This window comes from Myiozetetes cayanensis, unplaced genomic scaffold (assembly GCF_022539395.1).
Source record: "Myiozetetes cayanensis isolate MyiCay16 unplaced genomic scaffold, myiCay2020 scf23, whole genome shotgun sequence".
NCBI classification, from domain to species: domain Eukaryota; kingdom Metazoa; phylum Chordata; class Aves; order Passeriformes; family Tyrannidae; genus Myiozetetes; species Myiozetetes cayanensis.
In genome coordinates, this window is record NW_026087445.1 from 6,031,092 (window position 1) to 6,049,328 (window position 18,237).

Consider the following 18,237-nt stretch of genomic DNA (forward strand, 5'->3'; position numbering starts at 1 on the left):
GGACTATTAGTTTTGACAGTGTGCTCAGAAAAATTACAGCTGCCAATCAAGCTAATTGGCAATGAATAGTAAATGATTGAATGAAACTGTTGGAAAAATGTTCTCCGTGCTAACTGCAAAGCAGGGAGCTGGCTGGATCTCACCGTGGCAGCCCACTGTTATCGTTCTCACCAGCAGCAGTAAATCCTTTCCAATCCTTCCTTAAAACACTTTGTCCATGTAGCCTGTCAACATTAATCCATCAATGAAAAAAAAATATGGATGTAGAAAGAAACATTGCTTTAGGAATAGATCTGTATTTTTTTTCACCTCTTTGAAATGACCTTCCGGCCGTTTGGGGCATATTTGCTTCAGAAAAATATGTCTTTTGAGCAAGAACTTGTCTCTTCCTTGGGTCTGTGCTGTGCCAAGTAACTTTATGGCGTCCAACAAATCGGTAGTGACATGTCTGCCCACAGTGGTTGCGTCATGGGTCAGGCTCTAAATGCCAGGAATGAATCTGTGAAACCTTGGACTTTCAATCACTGAGTGGCTGCCATCGGTCGTGCCTCCCTGTCTGGGAATGGGGGGGGAAGTTCTTGTTCCTGCCCATTGAATCTGCAGACCTGAATTTCAGCAGCTTCTCAAGCGTTTGATTGTGTTGTGTCCTTCCTTTTATGTTCATTCTTGTTCCTTTGCTGTACTTTTTATTTCATGTTATCTTTTTTTTCCTGTTAGGAACAAGCACGGGTTTTTTTGCCTTTTCAGCTCCTGAGTGTTCCTGTGAGAGACCCCTCACAAAAAGGATATGGATTTTCTTTCCCCAGAAAGCTCAGTTAGAATAAGAATGACAAAAATATGTATTTTTTAAATCATACAAAAAAGCCAATGTTCCTAACTCCCTGGCTTTGTGATGTGGCTACAGGGAAAAATTACCTTGCAAGAACTATGGCTTATGTTGTCAGCCTGCAGTTCTTTTTGTGTCCTCATACAAAAATCTGTTTCTCCTTTGTGCACACTGTTTGCCAAAGCTTTGCCATTGTTCTGCAGGAGGATACCATGGAAGTGGAAGAGTTCTTGAAAGAAGCTGCAGTAATGAAGGAGATCAAGCATCCAAACTTGGTGCAGTTATTAGGTAAGTGATAAATACCAAGCAGAGGGATTTGAACTAAACCCTTGTGCAGTGATATGGATGTTAAGGAGCAGATAAGCTGCTTACCATACCAAGGCTTTAAATACAGACACTTATTGTCTGGCAAAATTCACAATTTGTACCACTAATACATGATTTTTAATGATCTCGTCTCCCTAATGTTTAATTTGCCAGAGCCTGAAGCAGAAAATTAAACCCCTCTATTAACCACTCCCAAGCAGAACTCATGCTTTCCATAAGCCCCATATTTCTACCTTCTGGAGGTGCAAATTGCCCTCGAGGATAAAACCCGAAGATTCACTGATGTTCTCAAACACTCATTGTCACCTTTATGTTGGTCCCCAGGGGTGTGCACACGGGAACCTCCTTTCTACATCATCACGGAGTTCATGACATACGGAAATCTGCTGGATTATCTGCGTGAGTGTAACAGGCAGGAGGTGAATGCTGTGGTGCTGCTGTACATGGCAACTCAGATCTCCTCAGCCATGGAGTACCTGGAGAAGAAAAACTTCATTCACAGGTAGGAAGGACCATGAGCACCCCTGAATCTCAAGCACAGAACACCCCTTGATGTTTTTTCCTGCCTTTCAGGCTATCACAGCGTTGGCTTAGATGCAGTTGGTGTTCTATATTTAACACTAGTGCATTGTGTTCTGACACAGTCTGCTAACCTATCTGTAGGATGGGTTTTCTCTCAGGGTTTTTCTCTTACCTTTGAAGAAACTGCAGGTGAAAGACACATCGGTACTTTTATATTTTTGGCAAGGGCCTTAAATGGAAAGGCTTCCCAAAGTAACAGACTTTTAATGGACCAGATAAGCTACTTCCTTGATTGTGACAGCCATTAAAACTGCAGTTGGTGTTGCTGGATGTGAGCAAGTGTTCACAGCAGAGCCACCCTCTAAGCGCCACCTCAGCCCATGTTCTTTCTTGTTTGGTTCGCTTTGTTTCCCATCCTCTGCAGGGATTGTTCCCGCTATTGTCTGGATTGTGTATTCACTTTAATAAGCATCTCTGCAGTCTTTAAAAGTCTCAGAGACTCTGACCTTTAAGTGTGCTGCAATTATGGCTGGAGCTTTGCGTTCCTCATCTGCAGAAGTGGGCTCCTGGCAATGTAATGACACATCCTGTGCCCGGGCTGGAGAGTCACTGAGCTTTATACAAGATGCTCTCGGTGTCGTGGCGTGACCTTTCCTGCCCAATTAACTGGAATATGGAATTAGCACGTGTTTTTCATAGAGACAAATATGAAGATCGTGTGTAAAGTTCTAGGGGCTCCTCCAAGTCATGCATTGCCTTTGCTGCCTGAAAGGCCTGTTTAAATGCTGCCATCAGTCAATAAATTGAACAGTGATGCTGCCAATTAAAATTTCCAGCCTTTGATTTGCTCTGTTGAAAGTGTTTTGTCCCCTCAGCCCGCAGGAAGTAAACTTTAAAAACTGCTTTGTGTGAATCTCATTTGTCTGCTCTGCCATTCATTTCATTTCCTCTTATTTCTGATGACCCATTTATCTAAAATAAATAGTAGCATTTTTCCTTATCAGCCACCCCCATAACCACCTACCCAATTATTTGAAGAGTGTTGTCACAATTCACATCCATGGCTTCAAATACTGGGCTCTGACCTCATTTAATGAATCAGGAAGGAGGAGGAATTTGATTATGAAGGGGAGCTTTTATTTAGATACACATTGTAGTAATCAGCATTGATAAGAAGGTGTATTCAAAAACACTGTGCAAATTTAATGGGCATCCAGTAAGAAGTAATTTTTTTTTAATTTTATTTTTATTTTTAATTTATTCTGATTGAGCAGAACAAGCAAAAGAAACAGCAGTGTCTGCCTCCTATCTCAAGATCTCACTGGAGCTTCCTGGTAGAATCAATTTTTAGTTCAACGTGACCTAATCTGGAAAAGTGTTTTAACAAAACCTAATATTAGGAAGGATGTGCTTCTGTGCTTTACCTTTTTATCCTCCTGAAGCATTTCTGAGTGTGCAAACAGCAGGTACGAGCCAGGGAAGAGGCAAATGCAACATGCACATCTCTCACCTGCCAGGGTGGAGCCGGGTGAAAAAATGCAGAGGAGAAGCTTAATTTTGCTTATTGCCCAGTCCCTTGAAAATGTCAGTACTGGCAGCAGAGGCTACAACAGGTTTGCAAAGGCCAAAAGATGGTGTGAACAAGTTGTGTTGTAAAAGGTGGTACACTTGGAAGGAGGAAGAACAGAGCTGGGAGCTAATCCTGGTGCTTGAGCAAGGACTGGAAAAGGAGTCTGGAGACTAACTGGTGTTAGTTGGGGTGACTGAAGCGTTAGAGGGGTGGGCAAAAAGTGAGGCTTTGAGGCTGGGTTTCTTCAGTGCTCATCCTCAGCTATTGATAACTTGAGCACTGACATTTCTTTGAATTATTTTTATCCTGAGGGTGGCAGCTTTTATTGAAACTGAGGGGGCTTCTTGAAGCTCTCACTTCAGATTAGGGAAAGGAAAAAAAAAAAAAGTTTGGATGACAGTCTTACAAAGCCAGGATGGAAAATAACTTTCCCTCTCACATGTGTACATGTAACTACAGGATCTCTGTGTAATACTCTGATCAAAATAATCACACAGGCCCAGGTTTCTTCGGGAACAGCAGGTTTCCTTGCTATCGCTAATAGTGAGATGGCAAAGACTTCTCATTGCCTAATTTTTGTCTTTTTTTTTTTTTTTTTTAGGGACCTTGCTGCCAGGAACTGCCTTGTAGGGGAGAACCACTTGGTGAAGGTGGCAGACTTTGGCCTGAGCAGGTTAATGACAGGTGACACGTACACGGCCCACGCTGGGGCGAAATTCCCCATCAAGTGGACTGCACCAGAAAGCCTGGCCTACAACAAGTTCTCCATTAAATCCGACGTCTGGGGTAAGAATTTGCACGTACAAATTAATGCAGATTATGGTCTTCTTTTCCAGGGCTGTGAAATGAGGCCATTGTGGAACATTTCCCTGGTTTGAGCCACATTGTTCTTTTGAGCTTGTCAAGAGTGCAGGAACTCATCTCTGCTCGGGCAGTCTGAGAGCAGAGCACAGAGGATGCTGACCTGACTTTATATATTTGAGTTGCTGGCAAATATGAAAATAAAGGATACTGTAGGGTTTATAGAAGTGTATGAAATGGAGCTGGAGGACACCAGTGCTACTGCCTTGATGGAGTCATGGCACAGGACTATGATATATTGTTATATAGCGAAAAAACTTCCTAACTACTTCAAGGAGGAAAGAATCTGGTTCATTTTATGTTAAAAAATAATAATTATGTGTGTATCTGTCTAGCGATAGTTCCAAGTTCATCTTTCTGCATTTTAAAAGAATAATCTTTGGAGTTGAGATGAGGAGAAGCAGAGGGAAAATTTGATGACAAATGGTTATTGAAGAGCCCTGAAGTGCTGGTGATAAGAGTAGGCTTAAGCTAAGTGGAGCTCTGTTCTTTCAAATCTGACCACAGAAAATCTCATTGTACTTTTATCAGCCTTTCTTTGGGTTTTATATCTCTGCCATAGCTGTTGGTCAAATTCTCAAAAGTGCCCAGTGACATGAGATAGAAGCTTGTGGGACGTGGTCCCAAAAGCACTTGGAAAATGATATCCTGAGCATCTTCTATATATAAACCAACAGACAGTACTGAAGCAGTGCTGAAGTTTTCTGCAGTTTTGGGGGAAACTGTGCAGAGAAAGGCTTTATTTTGAAGAAACTTTCAGGTAGATGGCTGATGCAAAAGGTTCTCTAAAACCCAAAACAGCCTCCCAAAGAATATGTGATTGCTGACCAAGGTGTTTCTGCTGCTTTGGGCTTGCAAGTGGTGTTGGCTGTTTCTGTCTGCCACAGCCTCAGGATGCTGCTGTGGTGGCTGCAGGATCCCTGTTGCATTTCAGTAACAGAGTAATCCAAGAAAAAAGATCCCACAGGAGTATTGAGTATCTTTAGTTAGGGTTAGCTGTAGCCTTTCAAAGCAGAGTTGGGTCAGTGGACTTTGGGGTCTGATCAGAGCAAACCAGCTGTCCCTGGAGGCCATGGCTGCTGCTGGGCTTGCCAGAGTTTGGATGTTTTCACCTCGCTGCCTCAAGACAGCAATCAAAGAAAATTGTGCACAGAAATGTCTAATGTAAATTGCCCTTGGTGGCTTTGCCATGTAATGTGATGTGATTTCCTTACTTATGCAGAATTGTAATCGCTTTCTCTTCAGGTTAAGAACAGAATAGGGTGACTGAACTAATTACATGCAGGTTGTTGAACTGGTGTTGGGTTTATTCTGTGTGCCTGACTCCTGGGTTTAGCTGCCTGACCCTGGTGCTGACCTGCATCCCCAGCAGCTCCTGCCAATTGAATGCCTCGCCTGTTCCAAGACCCTTTCTGTGCTCTCCCTTTTCCTGTTCAGCTTTTCCCTGGGACCAAAACATCTCGCCCTCACTGTGCCTTGCCAGCAACTGCTAAAACTTCCCTCTCAGGCTGCTGCCTCCCACATTTCCCTTCAAGACCATGCTGCAGCTAAACAAGGGCACCCCAAAAACACTGAGCTATTAAAATGTGCAAGTCCTCCAGGGAGAGGTTGCAAATGAGAGGAGCTGTCACACTGAGGGAGCGACTGCAGTGCAGCAGTGAAGCGGTTTCAGCTAATCCACTGTGAAGTCTCTTAATTGTGCCTCTAATAGGACTTGAAGGATCTCAAGGCGTTCAGGTTTGAGACAACTGATACATTGAAAATTAGTCTAATTCTACCCTGTCATATCGCAGGAGACTTGTCTGTGCTGACGGAGTGGCTTGTTACGCTTCTTTAACATTTAAGCTGCTGCTGAGCATGGGATCTGAGCCACCCAGAGCTGGCCTAAGTGTGCAGCACTGTTTGGTGACTACTCCCACTAAACATCCTCTCAAATTCGAGACGAAAACAAAGCTTACTGATTTGGTTTTTTCTTCCTTTTTTCCCCCTCCCTTTTTCTCCACTGCAGCCTTTGGAGTTCTGCTGTGGGAAATTGCAACCTACGGCATGTCCCCTTACCCTGGGATCGACCTGTCTCAAGTCTATGAGCTGTTGGAGAAGGACTATCGTATGGAGCGCCCTGAAGGCTGTCCTGAGAAAGTTTATGAGCTCATGAGAGCGTGTAAGTGTTCCTCAGCCTTGCAGATGCTGCTTTTTAGCTCTGCAGGGGTGCAATAAAAGTGCCAGAATCTGGCCACGTGCAGCAAGGCACGAGGAACCCCCTGCCAGTTCCAGGGAAGGTGCAATGCTGTGTGGAAGTGTTTGGTTAAAGCTGCTTTCCCCAGAGGATGAACACGCCATGGAACCAGCTGTTCATCCCTGCTGGGAGCCCACAGGCCCGGGGGAGAGATTTGTTTTGGATCTCAATGCTTTCTTTGTCTCCTTTTTCCTGACAACTTAAAGAAAAGCTTGTGCTCAAGGATGAAGCAGGAGCTTCATTTGGCTTCTTGCAGGACTGACTGTTCCTCTTCACTGTGGCTTCTTGGTACGTGACTCAGTGCCACAGGCTTTTTTCCAGTGGTGCTCAGCACCTCCTGTCACACACTAACATGGAAACCTGATTTAGAGAGCGCTGGGTGTCTGCAGCTGTCACTGAGCCAAAGTGGTTGCAGACACCCAGCACCCTGTAAATCAGATTTCTGTGTCAGTGTTTTATCTCACTCAGTGTATTAGAAGGGAAGTGTGATTTCTGGCTGCTCCTGGTGCAGGGCACTGAGTGTCTGCTGCTGGAAGGAAGTTTTGAGTGGTGGTGTGTTTTTTTTCAGGCTGGCAGTGGAGCCCTTCTGATAGACCTTCCTTTGCTGAGATCCATCAGGCCTTTGAAACCATGTTTCAGGAATCCAGCATATCAGATGGTAAGTCCCTCTTGGACCAGCAATTCCAGAGATGGGGAAAGGGCTGATGCATCCTTAACTCTGCATGCTTATTCATAGACTGTTTTCACTGAAACCCACTCCTAGGTTGTACTACCTGGTGTAAATGGCATAGAAAGCAGATACATTATTTGCATGTGGGTTTTTTCTGGGAGCAAACATGTCATATTAAAGGGCCGAATGGATGAATAACCTCGAGGAACTTCTGCTTTGCGTTGCTCGCTTTTCTTTTTGTGATACTAACTCCAAACAGTGCAGTAGTTTTTTTTTATCTTCTGCTGATTTTAATAAATGTTTTTCTTCTGTGCATTGCAGAGGTGGAGAAGGAGCTGGGAAAGAAGGGCATGAGGAGTGTAGTGAGCAATTTCCTCCAAGCCCCAGAGTTGCCAACTAAGACGCGAACATCAAGGAGAGCTGCTGAAAGCAAAGATGCCAACGAGGGCTTGGAGACTGCACATGCTCGAGGCCAGGGGGAGTGTGGTAGGTTTTAATTAAAGTCATTATTCCTTCAGGAAATACAGGGGAAAACAACGTGCACATCTACCTCCAGGCCTTCACGTAGGCAGAGCCGTACCTAATAACAGGTGCCATCTCTGTGTGCCAGTGCTGTGTTTCTGGGTGACAGGCTGCTGAGTTTGCTGTCCTGGGTCCAGAACTCCTTTTATTAGTTTTTGCAAAGGTAGGTTGTTAATTCTGGGACCAGATACACACAGCAGCTGGGAGTGTGAATCCTTAACTGGCTGAGGGACTGGTGCTTTCCCTGCCGTTGCTTAGAGAAGCCCTCGGAGTTCTTTTAACTTAATGGCTGTTACCTGGAGCTCCCTAAAGACCAGAGCCTGAGCACAGAGCTCTCTGATCACATCCTCTTCCCATTCCCTGGCAGGAGCTATCAGTGGGATCTCCCACTGCCTCTGAGTGCGGGGTAATCTGCTGTGTTCAAGCCACTTTACACTACCACACTGCATAATTTAAAGCAGGGTGATAGCTCGGGTTTTGCAAGCCCCATAAGGGAGGTTTCTTCACTTTCCATCCTACCAGATTTGTGCTCGCAGCACAGAAGAGTATTACTCTTGGCAGGTACCAAATATAATTTCAGCGAGGGACAAAGAGGTATTTACAGAATCTTCCATAAAATTAAACTTCCAATCAGTTTCTTCAAACATTTGCTTGCCATTCCGAGGCAATAAAAAGCGGTGGTAAAAGGCTGAATGAGTACAGGAGATTTGTATCTACCTCGTTTGAAAAATAATAAGGTAAAATGAAATACAGTGGGGGGTTTTTTTTCAGCTCCTGTTGAGGCTGCCTCTTCTGACCATTCATGTGACCTTTTTTGTGTAATGTCAGATTCATCTAGTAGTACATGTTTCAGTAGCACATGCACATCTAGACAAAGAAGTGGGGGGAAAAGAGGGGATTTAAAATGTTGGGAAAAGAAAGTAAAAGTGACTTAGAAATGAAGGTTATTTACCATATATAGGAAATGAAATTGCCTATTATTACAAGCTTTTGAAGTGAAATAATTTCATTTAAATACTTAAGGGTTTTGAGAGATTCAAGTGCAGCAGGAATAATACGATTTTAACATTATACTGGGAGTCATTTCACTGTGTACTGTGAAAGAAAATTTTGCACATTAAAGTTTTATTGCAGTTTCCCTTCCAATTGTCAGTGTTTCCATAGCAAGTCCAGCAGCTGGAAGCTGATCCTCAGTGCAGGCTGCTGGTTTTCTCTGGATCCTGCAGCTCCACTGTGTCTATAATCAGAAACGCCATGGCCTGTGCTCTGGCTGTCCAGGTCCCCATAAGTCCTATGGGAATGGTGTTCCTGTAAAAGTGTGCTGTCTTCTCAAAGTCTACAACTATTTTATTTCAAATTCTCTCCCCTCAACCAAAATCCATTCCTCAATCAAAATCCTACCCAGAGCATGATGATGACCAACATGTGACTAAGAAGCATCCTCCTTTCCCCTATGACTCTGCTTCACCTCCCCTCTTACTGCCTAGTCAAGCTGTAAATGTATCTGCTGCCCTGCAGGCATTCCTCCTCTGGATCAGAATGCCATCACAGTGCCTGGCCTGGAAATGAGCCCCTCTGTCAGTCAAACACAGAGACCTTCAGGACTCTGTATGAATTTATTATAAACCATTATTCATTTTTAAATACCTCTTGTAAGTGGAGAGAGGGTCACCCCATCACTTCCTTCCACAGTGGTGCTGCTGAAAGAGGCTGGTGCTGCCCCTTTGCTCTGTTACTGTACAAAGCTGAGCATCTTCACCGTGGTTTCTGCTCATGAAACAGTTATTTCCATTCCCCATAAAGGGTGACATCAGGAAAATGAACGAGGAGCCCGGGGATGGAGGTGGGTTACAGAGGTGCCTTATTAATTCAGAGGGTCAGCGATTCAAAAGACAGCAATAGCACAGGGACTAAAGCAAAGGCCTCTTTGTATTTATCTTCTTCACAGTGTGAAGTTTGGACAAGTCTCCAGATGTGAGGATGGGAATCTGAACACAAATATGTGATGTTTGTGTGATGTTCTTTCAATCGGAAGCCTACAGGGAAAGTAGTTTGGCAGCCACCTCAGGAATGAATGGATGCAGGATCAGGGACCACATTCAGTCCAGGCTTGAGTGTGGCTGCACTCGCTTTAGCTCTGCTCTGAAGTTGTGTCTCTTTAGAGAACCTGCACCTTTGGGAGGTGCTGAAGTGGTTTGCTCTTGTAAGAAAACAGATTATTCTGGCTCTTGGAGCAACACTCAGAAAACTCTTTTCATTTCCCTTGCAGACCCTCTGGACCACGAACCTGCTATTTCTCCGTTGCTCCCACGGAAGGAGAGGGTGGCCCTGGAGAGCAGTTTGAATGAAGATGAGCGGCTGCTTCCGAAGGACAAAAAGCACAACCTCTTCAGTGCCCTGATCAAGAAGAAGAAGAAGACAGCTCCCACCCCTCCGAAACGGAGCAGTTCCTTCAGAGAGATGGACGGACACTCGGACCGCCGGGCGGGCGGGGAGGAGGAGTGCAGGGATGCTGGCAATGGGGCTTTCATTGCACCCCCCGCAGACACAGCTGACCCCTCCAAGTTTCAGAACCCAAGCAATGGGGCTGGTGTCACCAACGGGGTTGTCGCTGGGAACTCTGGGTTCCTGTCTCCCCATTTACGGAAGAAGTCCAGCACGATGAGCAGCAGTCGGGGGGTGGCTGGGGAGGACGAGAGCAGTTCCAACTCCGGCAAGCGTTTCCTGAGGTCCTGCTCAGCCTCCTGCGTGCCCCATGGAGCGAAGGACACGGAGTGGAAATCTGTGACTCTGCCTCGGGATTTGCAGTCCACGGGTCGCCAGTTTGATTCCTCCACTTTCGGGGGGCACAGAAGTGAAAAGCCAGCCCTGCCTCGGAAACGGGCGAACGAGGCCAAGACTGACGTCGCTGTCAGGGGGACAGTGACCCCTCCTCCACGGCTGCTTAAGAAAAATGAAGAGACCACTGATGATGTGTTCAAAGATGCAGAGTCGAGCCCTGGCTCCAGCCCTCCCACCCTGACACCAAAACTTGGCCGTAGGCAACCTGCTGCCCCTCCTTCCTCCAGCGGGCTCCACAAGGACGATGGGGTCAAATCCAGTGCCTTAGGTACCACTGTGACCATGGACCAAGGTTCTGCTGCCAAACCCAACCCTGCCGGGTTCATGGGGGCCAGCAAGGCTTCCTCTGAGGAGCCACGACTGAGGAGGCTCAAGCAGACCTCGGAGTCGGCAGGGAAGGACAAAGGGAAGTTATCAAAGCTGAAACCGGCCCCTCCACTCCCGCTCTCTTCATCCTCCGTCGCCAAGCCCGGGAAGGTTTCTCACAGTCCCAGCCATGAAGCAGCAGCAGATGTGGTGTCTGGGCCGAAATCCAAACAGTTGACTCAGGTTGGAGAGGCTGCAGGCAGTGATGCCGTCAAGCCAAACCAGTCAGGGGAAGGTGTGAAAAAGCTGGGGATCCCCTCTGTACCAAAGCCACAGTCCTCTACAAAGCTGCTGCTGAGCACAGCAACCCCAGCTGCCTCTTCCTCATCCATACCCTCTGCCCCAGGCGGGGACCAGGCGTCATCCACAGCCTTCATCCCTCTCATATCCACCAGGGTCTCGCTGCGGAAGACCCGGCAGCCCCCGGAGAGGATTGCCAGCGGCACCATCACCAAAGGGGTGGTGCTGGAAAGCACCGAGGCTCTGCGGGTCGCCATCAGCAAGAACTCTGAGCAAATGGCAAGCCACAGCGCTGTCCTGGAGGCTGGCAAGAACCTCTACACCTTCTGCGTGAGCTACGTGGACTCCATTCAGCAGATGAGGAACAAATTTGCCTTTAGGGAGGCCATCAATAAGCTGGAGAACAACCTGCGGGAGCTTCAGATCTGCCCGGCCACGGCCGGCAGCGGCGCCGCGGCCACCCAGGACTTCAGCAAACTTCTCAGTTCAGTGAAAGAAATCAGCGACATTGTTCAGAGGTAGCAGAAAAAACCAGGTTAGAAACAAACAAAGCAAATCAGTCACAATGGGCCAAAGCCAACTGTGGAGAGAGTAATGTGTGGACTGACAAAAGGACCGGGGCGTTCAGGTTGGGGCTGTGCAAAGGACGCAGACTGTGAATGGACGCCCCAGCTCCAAAGGGCAGGGCTGTGTTCAGGAGGCACTTTCCACCCTCTGAACTCAGATTCCCTGTGTTTCATATACTTGTAATCGTCTTATCTGTGGAGTTCTTGCCTTGTGGACTACAAGTCTAAATGCTGATGTCACGCCATGCCTTTTTATTAATATTTTATTGTTCTGGACAGACCGTTAAGACTGAAGACAGGCTGATGGACACTGAGATACCATCCTCCTCAGGAGGACTTTGTACTGCATTTTCATCCCCTCTCTGCCCCCTGTACATGAGGATGAGTGTTTGGATAGCAATATACCCACTGTGTTTCTTGGGAGAGCTGCAGCATGTGGCCCTGGCCCAAGTCTGACGTTTTCCTGACATTAATGAAACATTTGGCGCTTGGGAGGGGAGGGGGGAAAAATAATTAACGTAAGGTTTTTATGAATGATAGAATGCTACAAATGATGATTGCCCAAATTCTTCCTGTGATTCCACCAGCTGCCCTTTGTTTCTGTGTTTTCAGTAGATTCTCGGTGTTGTTGAGCTCAGATGAGCTGTTGGGTTCACAATGTTGGAGGCAGCACCTGCGGATCTCCCTCAGTAGCAAACAGGACTGGGGAAGGTCTAGAGGAGGTTGTGCTATCACAGTCTCGTGATATCTGACATTATTTGGGCTGGTGTTTGGGGTGGGGGGTTGCAGAGCCCAGGGAGCTGGTGCTGAGCAAGGCATTGCTCCCTGAAAGCTGGCGAGTGGCAGTGAGGGGGGATGGCTTGGGATGAGCTCTGAGACACCGCTGTGCCTCCAGCAGCCCTCTCGGCTGAGCCTGCACGTTGCAGCGGATGAGAACTGCTGTGCCTCCAGTTGAATTTCATTCTGTGAGTAGAGAAGGGGCCTGGCCTCTGCCCTCCTGTGCTTTGAGGGGCTGTGGTGCCTGCCTTTCCGTGCCAGTGGAGCTCCCCGGGAAGAGCTCCAATGCCAGTACTCTGGGGTTAAACCATTAGTACCTTCAGGGTGGTGTGGTTCCATCCAGCATCAAACAAGGATCTGTGAAGACTGCAGACACTTCCCTTGGGTGCATCTCCCAAGGAAACCGCCACAAAATGCTGACAGCAGGACTCCTGGCCTTCCTTTCCAAGGCCCTGTGACCTTCCCAACTAATGCAGCACGGCTGGGAACTAACTGTGACTTGTGACAATAGTGAAAGAACAAGGTTTAGGGCTATTAACAGTGCAATTTAACTCCTCTTAACAGTTCCAAACATGAGAAAAACACGTTTTTCATGTCCTGTTCCCCTGTAACTCTCGTGACCCCCTCTTGTGTATCTTAAACACTAATTGCCTTCAATTGTATTTTATGCTGTTCTCTTTGGAACTGTTTGTTTTGTATATGATTTCTAGTAGTTCACTCGTGTGTGTTCACACCACTTCTTGCCCTCACAAACAGCCATGACTTAACACGTGACAAATGTTCAAAAGAAAATACACACTTCTGCCACAGGCTGCCTTTAAAAATGTAAGAAAAGAGAAAAAAAACAACCCTTGGACTGTCTCTTTCCTGGAGGTACTGTTTTTACTTTGATAACATATTGTGCCACTATATTATACATTTGTATCTTGTTATTACACACTTTTGTAGACTTGTCTTTTTTACAGTGTGTAAATAGCTCTGTCCTTCATCTCTGTGATACTTAAGGGGGTTGTTTCCCCTTTAATTTAGTCCAGTACAGATTGTTTCTGTACATGACTTTCAATTCTTCCTCCTCTCTCTATTTCCTTTTTTTTTTTTTTTTTTGATTTATTTTTTATTCCAGTCTCTCTTGTGTAGTGTATTTAAAAATAAATCAATGTTGAGGAAAACCTGTGTTTGTCTGTTAGCAAAGCTTTTCCAACCCAGTTACCTCCCCTTAGATTCAGCATCTGAAAACAGGGGTTCCCTGTTTGGGGGGTTCACCGTGGCCCTTGGGCACAGAGGGATTTGTGGAGCCCTTTCCATGTTCTTTTGATCTGGCTCTGGGAAGTCAGGAGAGAAAAGAGATGCACAGAATAAAGACTGTGTCATCACCTCTTTTGAATCAAAGACTTCACTGTTGTCTTCAAAGATTTAAATCAGAGATTTGACTAAACTTTTCTTCCTGTTAGTGGTTTGTAATCTGTAATTCAGCTGCTCTTGTGGTTTCCTCCTCCTCTGCTGTGACATGACCCATGAGTTTCTCTCCTCGTACTGTTCCCTCCTTCATTTCTGATTGCCCATTTTTATCTTCAGCCTTTCCAGCAGATCTGGAGGGTTCCAGGTGGGAGTGTGACCAAGATCCTGCCAAGGTCAATGTCCAGGCTGCTCTTCCAAGTCTTGCATATGGTGAATGGTTGTGGGCTGAGGGAAGATGAAGAGGCTTAACCTGGCCCTAAATACCACCACTCCTGGTGATCTCCATCTCCACTGGCTTAGGGACCAGTCCATGGTGTCGTGGGAAGGCAGAGGCCAGTTGACCTGGCTGGGGAAAGCCCCAGGATCTGTGGTGTTGGGAGTGAGAGAGAGGGGATTAAAGGCTAAATTTAGCTGAGTACAGTAGGAGTTGATTTAACAGATCGATGCATTTAACAGTTTGATTGCTCCAATTTTCAAGGCTATTGAGCTTGAAAGTGAGAGTGCTCTGAGGGAAAAATAGCTGTGTTTGTGGTTTTGTTTTGGTTTTCATGTCTTTGAAATTACAATGTTCACTCTTTTAAGTTTTAAAGGAAAACTTGTCATCTTGCCTTCTGTTGAGAAGTTGCTTGTCACGAGATGTAAAATGTGGTCAGTGTTTTAGGCTCTTTTCCCTTAAAAATCTCATGTTAATACAGACAGGCTGGTGTGGCAGCCTGGCTTGTGGAGGTGCTGCTGGGCCAGCAGTGCTTTCAGGTGTGTGGGAGTGCTGCCTGTCCCCTGGGATGGTCAGGGACAACCCACAGCCTCTCCCTTGCTTGACATTCATCCTTCCACAACTGAAAAGAGAGGCAAAACACACCTAAGCACGGTGTCAGTTCTGAGGAGAGGGTTTCTTACATCACCTGTACATCTAGAAGCAGGCTGGCAGCAGAGTAGGACACACTCCTGGTCCAGGGCTCAGCCCTGGCCTGGGTGGGCTGCTGGGAATGATGCTCCTGCATCAGTCTGTGGTCAGTCCTGATGCCTGGGCAGTGCTGGTGCCCCTAAAGCTGTGGATGAGGGGCAGCCCTGTGAGTCCTTTCTATACAGAGGCTGGGCTCAGAGCTGTACTCCCTGGCAGTGCTGCCTGGTGGGTGTTGACCGGTAGCTCCAGCTCAGCAGAAAGCTGACCTGCAAGCCAATCCATGCTGAACATTTTTCCAGCAATCTCCCCCCTGTCAGGGGTTCTGTGTTTGTCCTGCCATCCATTCTGCTGATAAAGGTCCCACCTGTGCTCCCGGAGCCGCAGCACTGCATGACCCAGTTACGATGCACGAGCCTCTTCCTGAGTCCCTTGGACGTGTTTAAATCGGGCTCTTTCCCTGCAGAGGATCCCCTGGGCTTCTGAAATTCGCTGTTCCCGTAGTGTGTGTTTGTGGTGCTGCACTGGTTTTGTTTGTAGTCTGCTTGGGGTGGGGGAAAGGTGAGGAGCAGCCTGTGGGAATGGAGCAGATGGGCAGGAAACAGGGCTGTGACAGGGACAGGGGTTGTGCCTGGGCAGGGGAGGATAACGGGGTGTTTTTTAGGGGGTCCCAGCAGTGGTGATGTTGGCAGCAAGGGTCTGCATCGGCCCTTGCTGCCTGGGTCCACTGACCCTGTGCAGAAGAATCCAGTGCCAGTTTGGTGCCATCCCTGTGTGGGTGGGCTGGCACAGCAGACAGTGGTGCCAGAGCTCCAGGAATGTCCTGCCGTGTCCACGCTCCTCTCTGCCACCCTGCGTGGCTGTTCCACAGTGAATCCAGTTTGGTGTGCAGGTGGGTTCACAAAGGTGTGGAGGGTCTGGGTGTCCCCTCAGGAGTTGCTCCACAAAGGGACCGGGGAGGGGAGGATTTGGGAAGAGCTGGATGGGAGATACCATGTCCAGTGTGCAGGGACAGGCTCTCCAGCCTCCTGTGGATCGTTCTTTGCATGTTCCCCCCTCCTTCCTCCCAGACACACCCCCAGACTCCAGGCAGTTATTTTCCATTTACTTTTACCTCCCCTCTCCCTGCAGAGTTAATCACCAAGGAGCAATAATGAAGAGCCTGGAATGCTGCCTCTTCCCAAGCACACCAGGCACCCTAAGGTGTGTGCCAAGGCGAGCTCCAGGGCTGCCACAGCCCCTCACCTGCCCCTCATCTCAGCCTGTCGTGAGCCCCTTTCCTGCCAGAGGGTGAGGAGGGGCATGACATCGCCCCTGTGGCACCAAGCTGCCCATCAAGGAGCCCCGGGGTGCAGGGGCTGAGCCCAGCTCTGTCCCACCTGCCAGGTAAGTGCTTCACTTTTCAGTGAGTTCTACAGAGGTTATTGCACATCAATCAGCCTTGTTATGCGTGTGCTTTTATCGTGCTGCTCTGAGCCTGTTCCTCTCCTGCACTTGAGAGCAGCAGCTCAGGCATCCCCGTGGCCACAGCATTGCCCAGCAGTTTTCCTTTCCCTTTCCGCAGCAGCCAGTGCCACTTTTCCCTGCAATGATCCATCACAGCAAAGCCAAGGATTTACCGGCCCTCACTAACCCAGAGTTGCTCCAAAACTCTTTCCCCTTCCTCCCTCCCCATCCCTCCCCCGACTCCAGTGCAGGGTAAAATTGATCAGTGCGTATTTATTGATGGTTTGAACACTCAAAAGAAAGGGGGAAGAAAAGGAGTAGTTGCCATAGAAACATCGATAAAGCTCCCGTCTCCACCGAGGGATGCGAGCGCGGCGCCTGCGTCCCGATCCAAACCAGGGCCCCGTGGTGGGGCGGAATCCAGAGGGATGGGGGTGGGTTGGGGGTGCCTGGGGTGCCTGGCTGTGTGGGCTCAGCCGTCCTGAGTGCTGTTGGTCTCTGCTGTGGTCCCCACAGTGTGAGATGGTCCTGGCAGCAGGGATGCAGGGGAAGGAAATGCCCTTCCTCGCCTTCGCAGCTGGTGGTGTCCCCATGTGAGGGCCAAGCCCTGGCATCGCCCGTATCCCTGCAAACCTGGAGTCCCTCCCGTTCTGCACCCTCCCTAGATGAGCCTGGTCCAGTGTTTCCATCACTTCTCCTTGAACCCCATGGCTGATGTTTTCCCGGGGGTTCCAGCTCCTCCCTCCATCCAGCCTTTAGTTACTGCTCCTGCTGCCAGAACAACTCACGCAGCACTGCATTAAGTGGTCTGTCTGCTTGATGGATATTACAATGCACCTCTTGCAGCCTGATTTAGGGGTTTTTTTTTAATCTTTTTACTCCCCCAACCAAGTCCTGCCACGGTCTCTGATTTTTGAGGGTGCAATTTAGCACTTGCAAATCATCTCCCGGCTCATTTTTGTGCCTGCAATGAAATATCAGCAGTCGCTCAGTGTGTAAGTTGCTGTTAGTGCCTGCAGCAGGTAGTTAGAGCTCTGATTGCTGGTACCTCTGGCAGGCACAGAGCAGACGTTGGCAGAGCTCAGTCTGCCCAAAGGAGGGGAAGGCAGTGTCTGGGCAGTGGGGTTTGTCTTGCACTGCCGTGGCTGTGCTGGTTTTTGGGGCCAGTGATTTCCAAAGCTGCACCACCGGGGACTGGAGAGCAGGGAGACACTGAGAAGTCCTCAATGGCCCCTGGGTGTGACCCAAATTCTACAGCTGGGAATGGGTAGGGATGAGGCTGGGAAGGAATTGGGAAGGGCCAGGCTTCCAGGCAGGTGCTGGGGTGGTGTGGCAAGGACACAAAGGGCTGATCATCACCACCTCACCCTGGTGAGGACTGCTCTGGGGGTCAGGGAGTGAAAGGGGTTTTGGGGCTGTGGCAGGACTTGTGATGCCAGGGCAGGTTTCTGTGCTCATGCCAGGGAGTGCTAAGGACAAGATTTTCTCCAACCCCGCTGCTCTGCCCTGGTTTTTGCACGCAGGAGCTGCCTCGTGTAAGTGGCATCCTGACACTAAGCAGAATTTGCTGCCGGAGGGACTTTTCCTTAACAGGCAGGAGAGCAGCAACTCAGCAGAGAGCTCTGAAGGACCCTCTCCTCCTTAACAGCCAGACCTGGACAGCAGCTACAGGCAGTCCCTGGGGACTGTCACCACCAGGACTATCCCACTATAACCCTCCAGCCTCGCTGCCTGGCCCTACTGGCACTGCCTGTCCTGGTGTGCCATCCCTGCTCTCTGCCAGTGCTGCAGCACTGGAGACCCAGTGCTGGGCCCTTTCCCTGTGCCCCTGCAAAATCTGTCTGTGACCAGGAAAGGGTTGTGGTGGCTTCTTTTTAAGGCACCCTCCTCTTCTTTCGTTGCACCGGTTGGGAACAGGGACGTGAGAGCTAGAGCAGGGCTGCGAGCGGAGCAAACGCCGTGTCCCCCATCCCCGAGGCAATCCCAGCAGCAAACCCACCCCCCAATACCCTTTTGTCCGAGCAAACCCAGGCGAGGTGGAAGGGAAGGACGGGACGGGGTGACCCCCTGGAGGGTGGGGGGTGGGGGGGGGAATCAAGTCCAAGCCC

The 18,237-nt window shown here is 48.5% G+C and overlaps 1 protein-coding gene across 3 annotated transcripts in view; it reads left to right on the forward strand.

Annotated features, from left to right (window-relative positions):
* The window catches only part of ABL1 (ABL proto-oncogene 1, non-receptor tyrosine kinase), a 78,436-nt gene extending 64,943 nt beyond the window's left edge, over positions 1-13,493 (forward strand). For all 3 annotated transcript variants that reach the window (XM_050320225.1, XM_050320226.1, XM_050320227.1), the window contains 7 exons: positions 1,030-1,114; positions 1,478-1,655; positions 3,847-4,031; positions 6,115-6,267; positions 6,911-7,000; positions 7,334-7,498; positions 9,804-13,493. In XM_050320225.1, the coding sequence (XP_050176182.1) occupies positions 1,030-1,114; positions 1,478-1,655; positions 3,847-4,031; positions 6,115-6,267; positions 6,911-7,000; positions 7,334-7,498; positions 9,804-11,503 (2,556 nt within the window). In that variant the 3' untranslated portion in view covers positions 11,504-13,493. The remainder of the gene's footprint in view (positions 1-1,029; positions 1,115-1,477; positions 1,656-3,846; positions 4,032-6,114; positions 6,268-6,910; positions 7,001-7,333; positions 7,499-9,803) is intronic.
* The last annotated feature ends 4,744 nt before the right edge of the window (positions 13,494-18,237 follow it).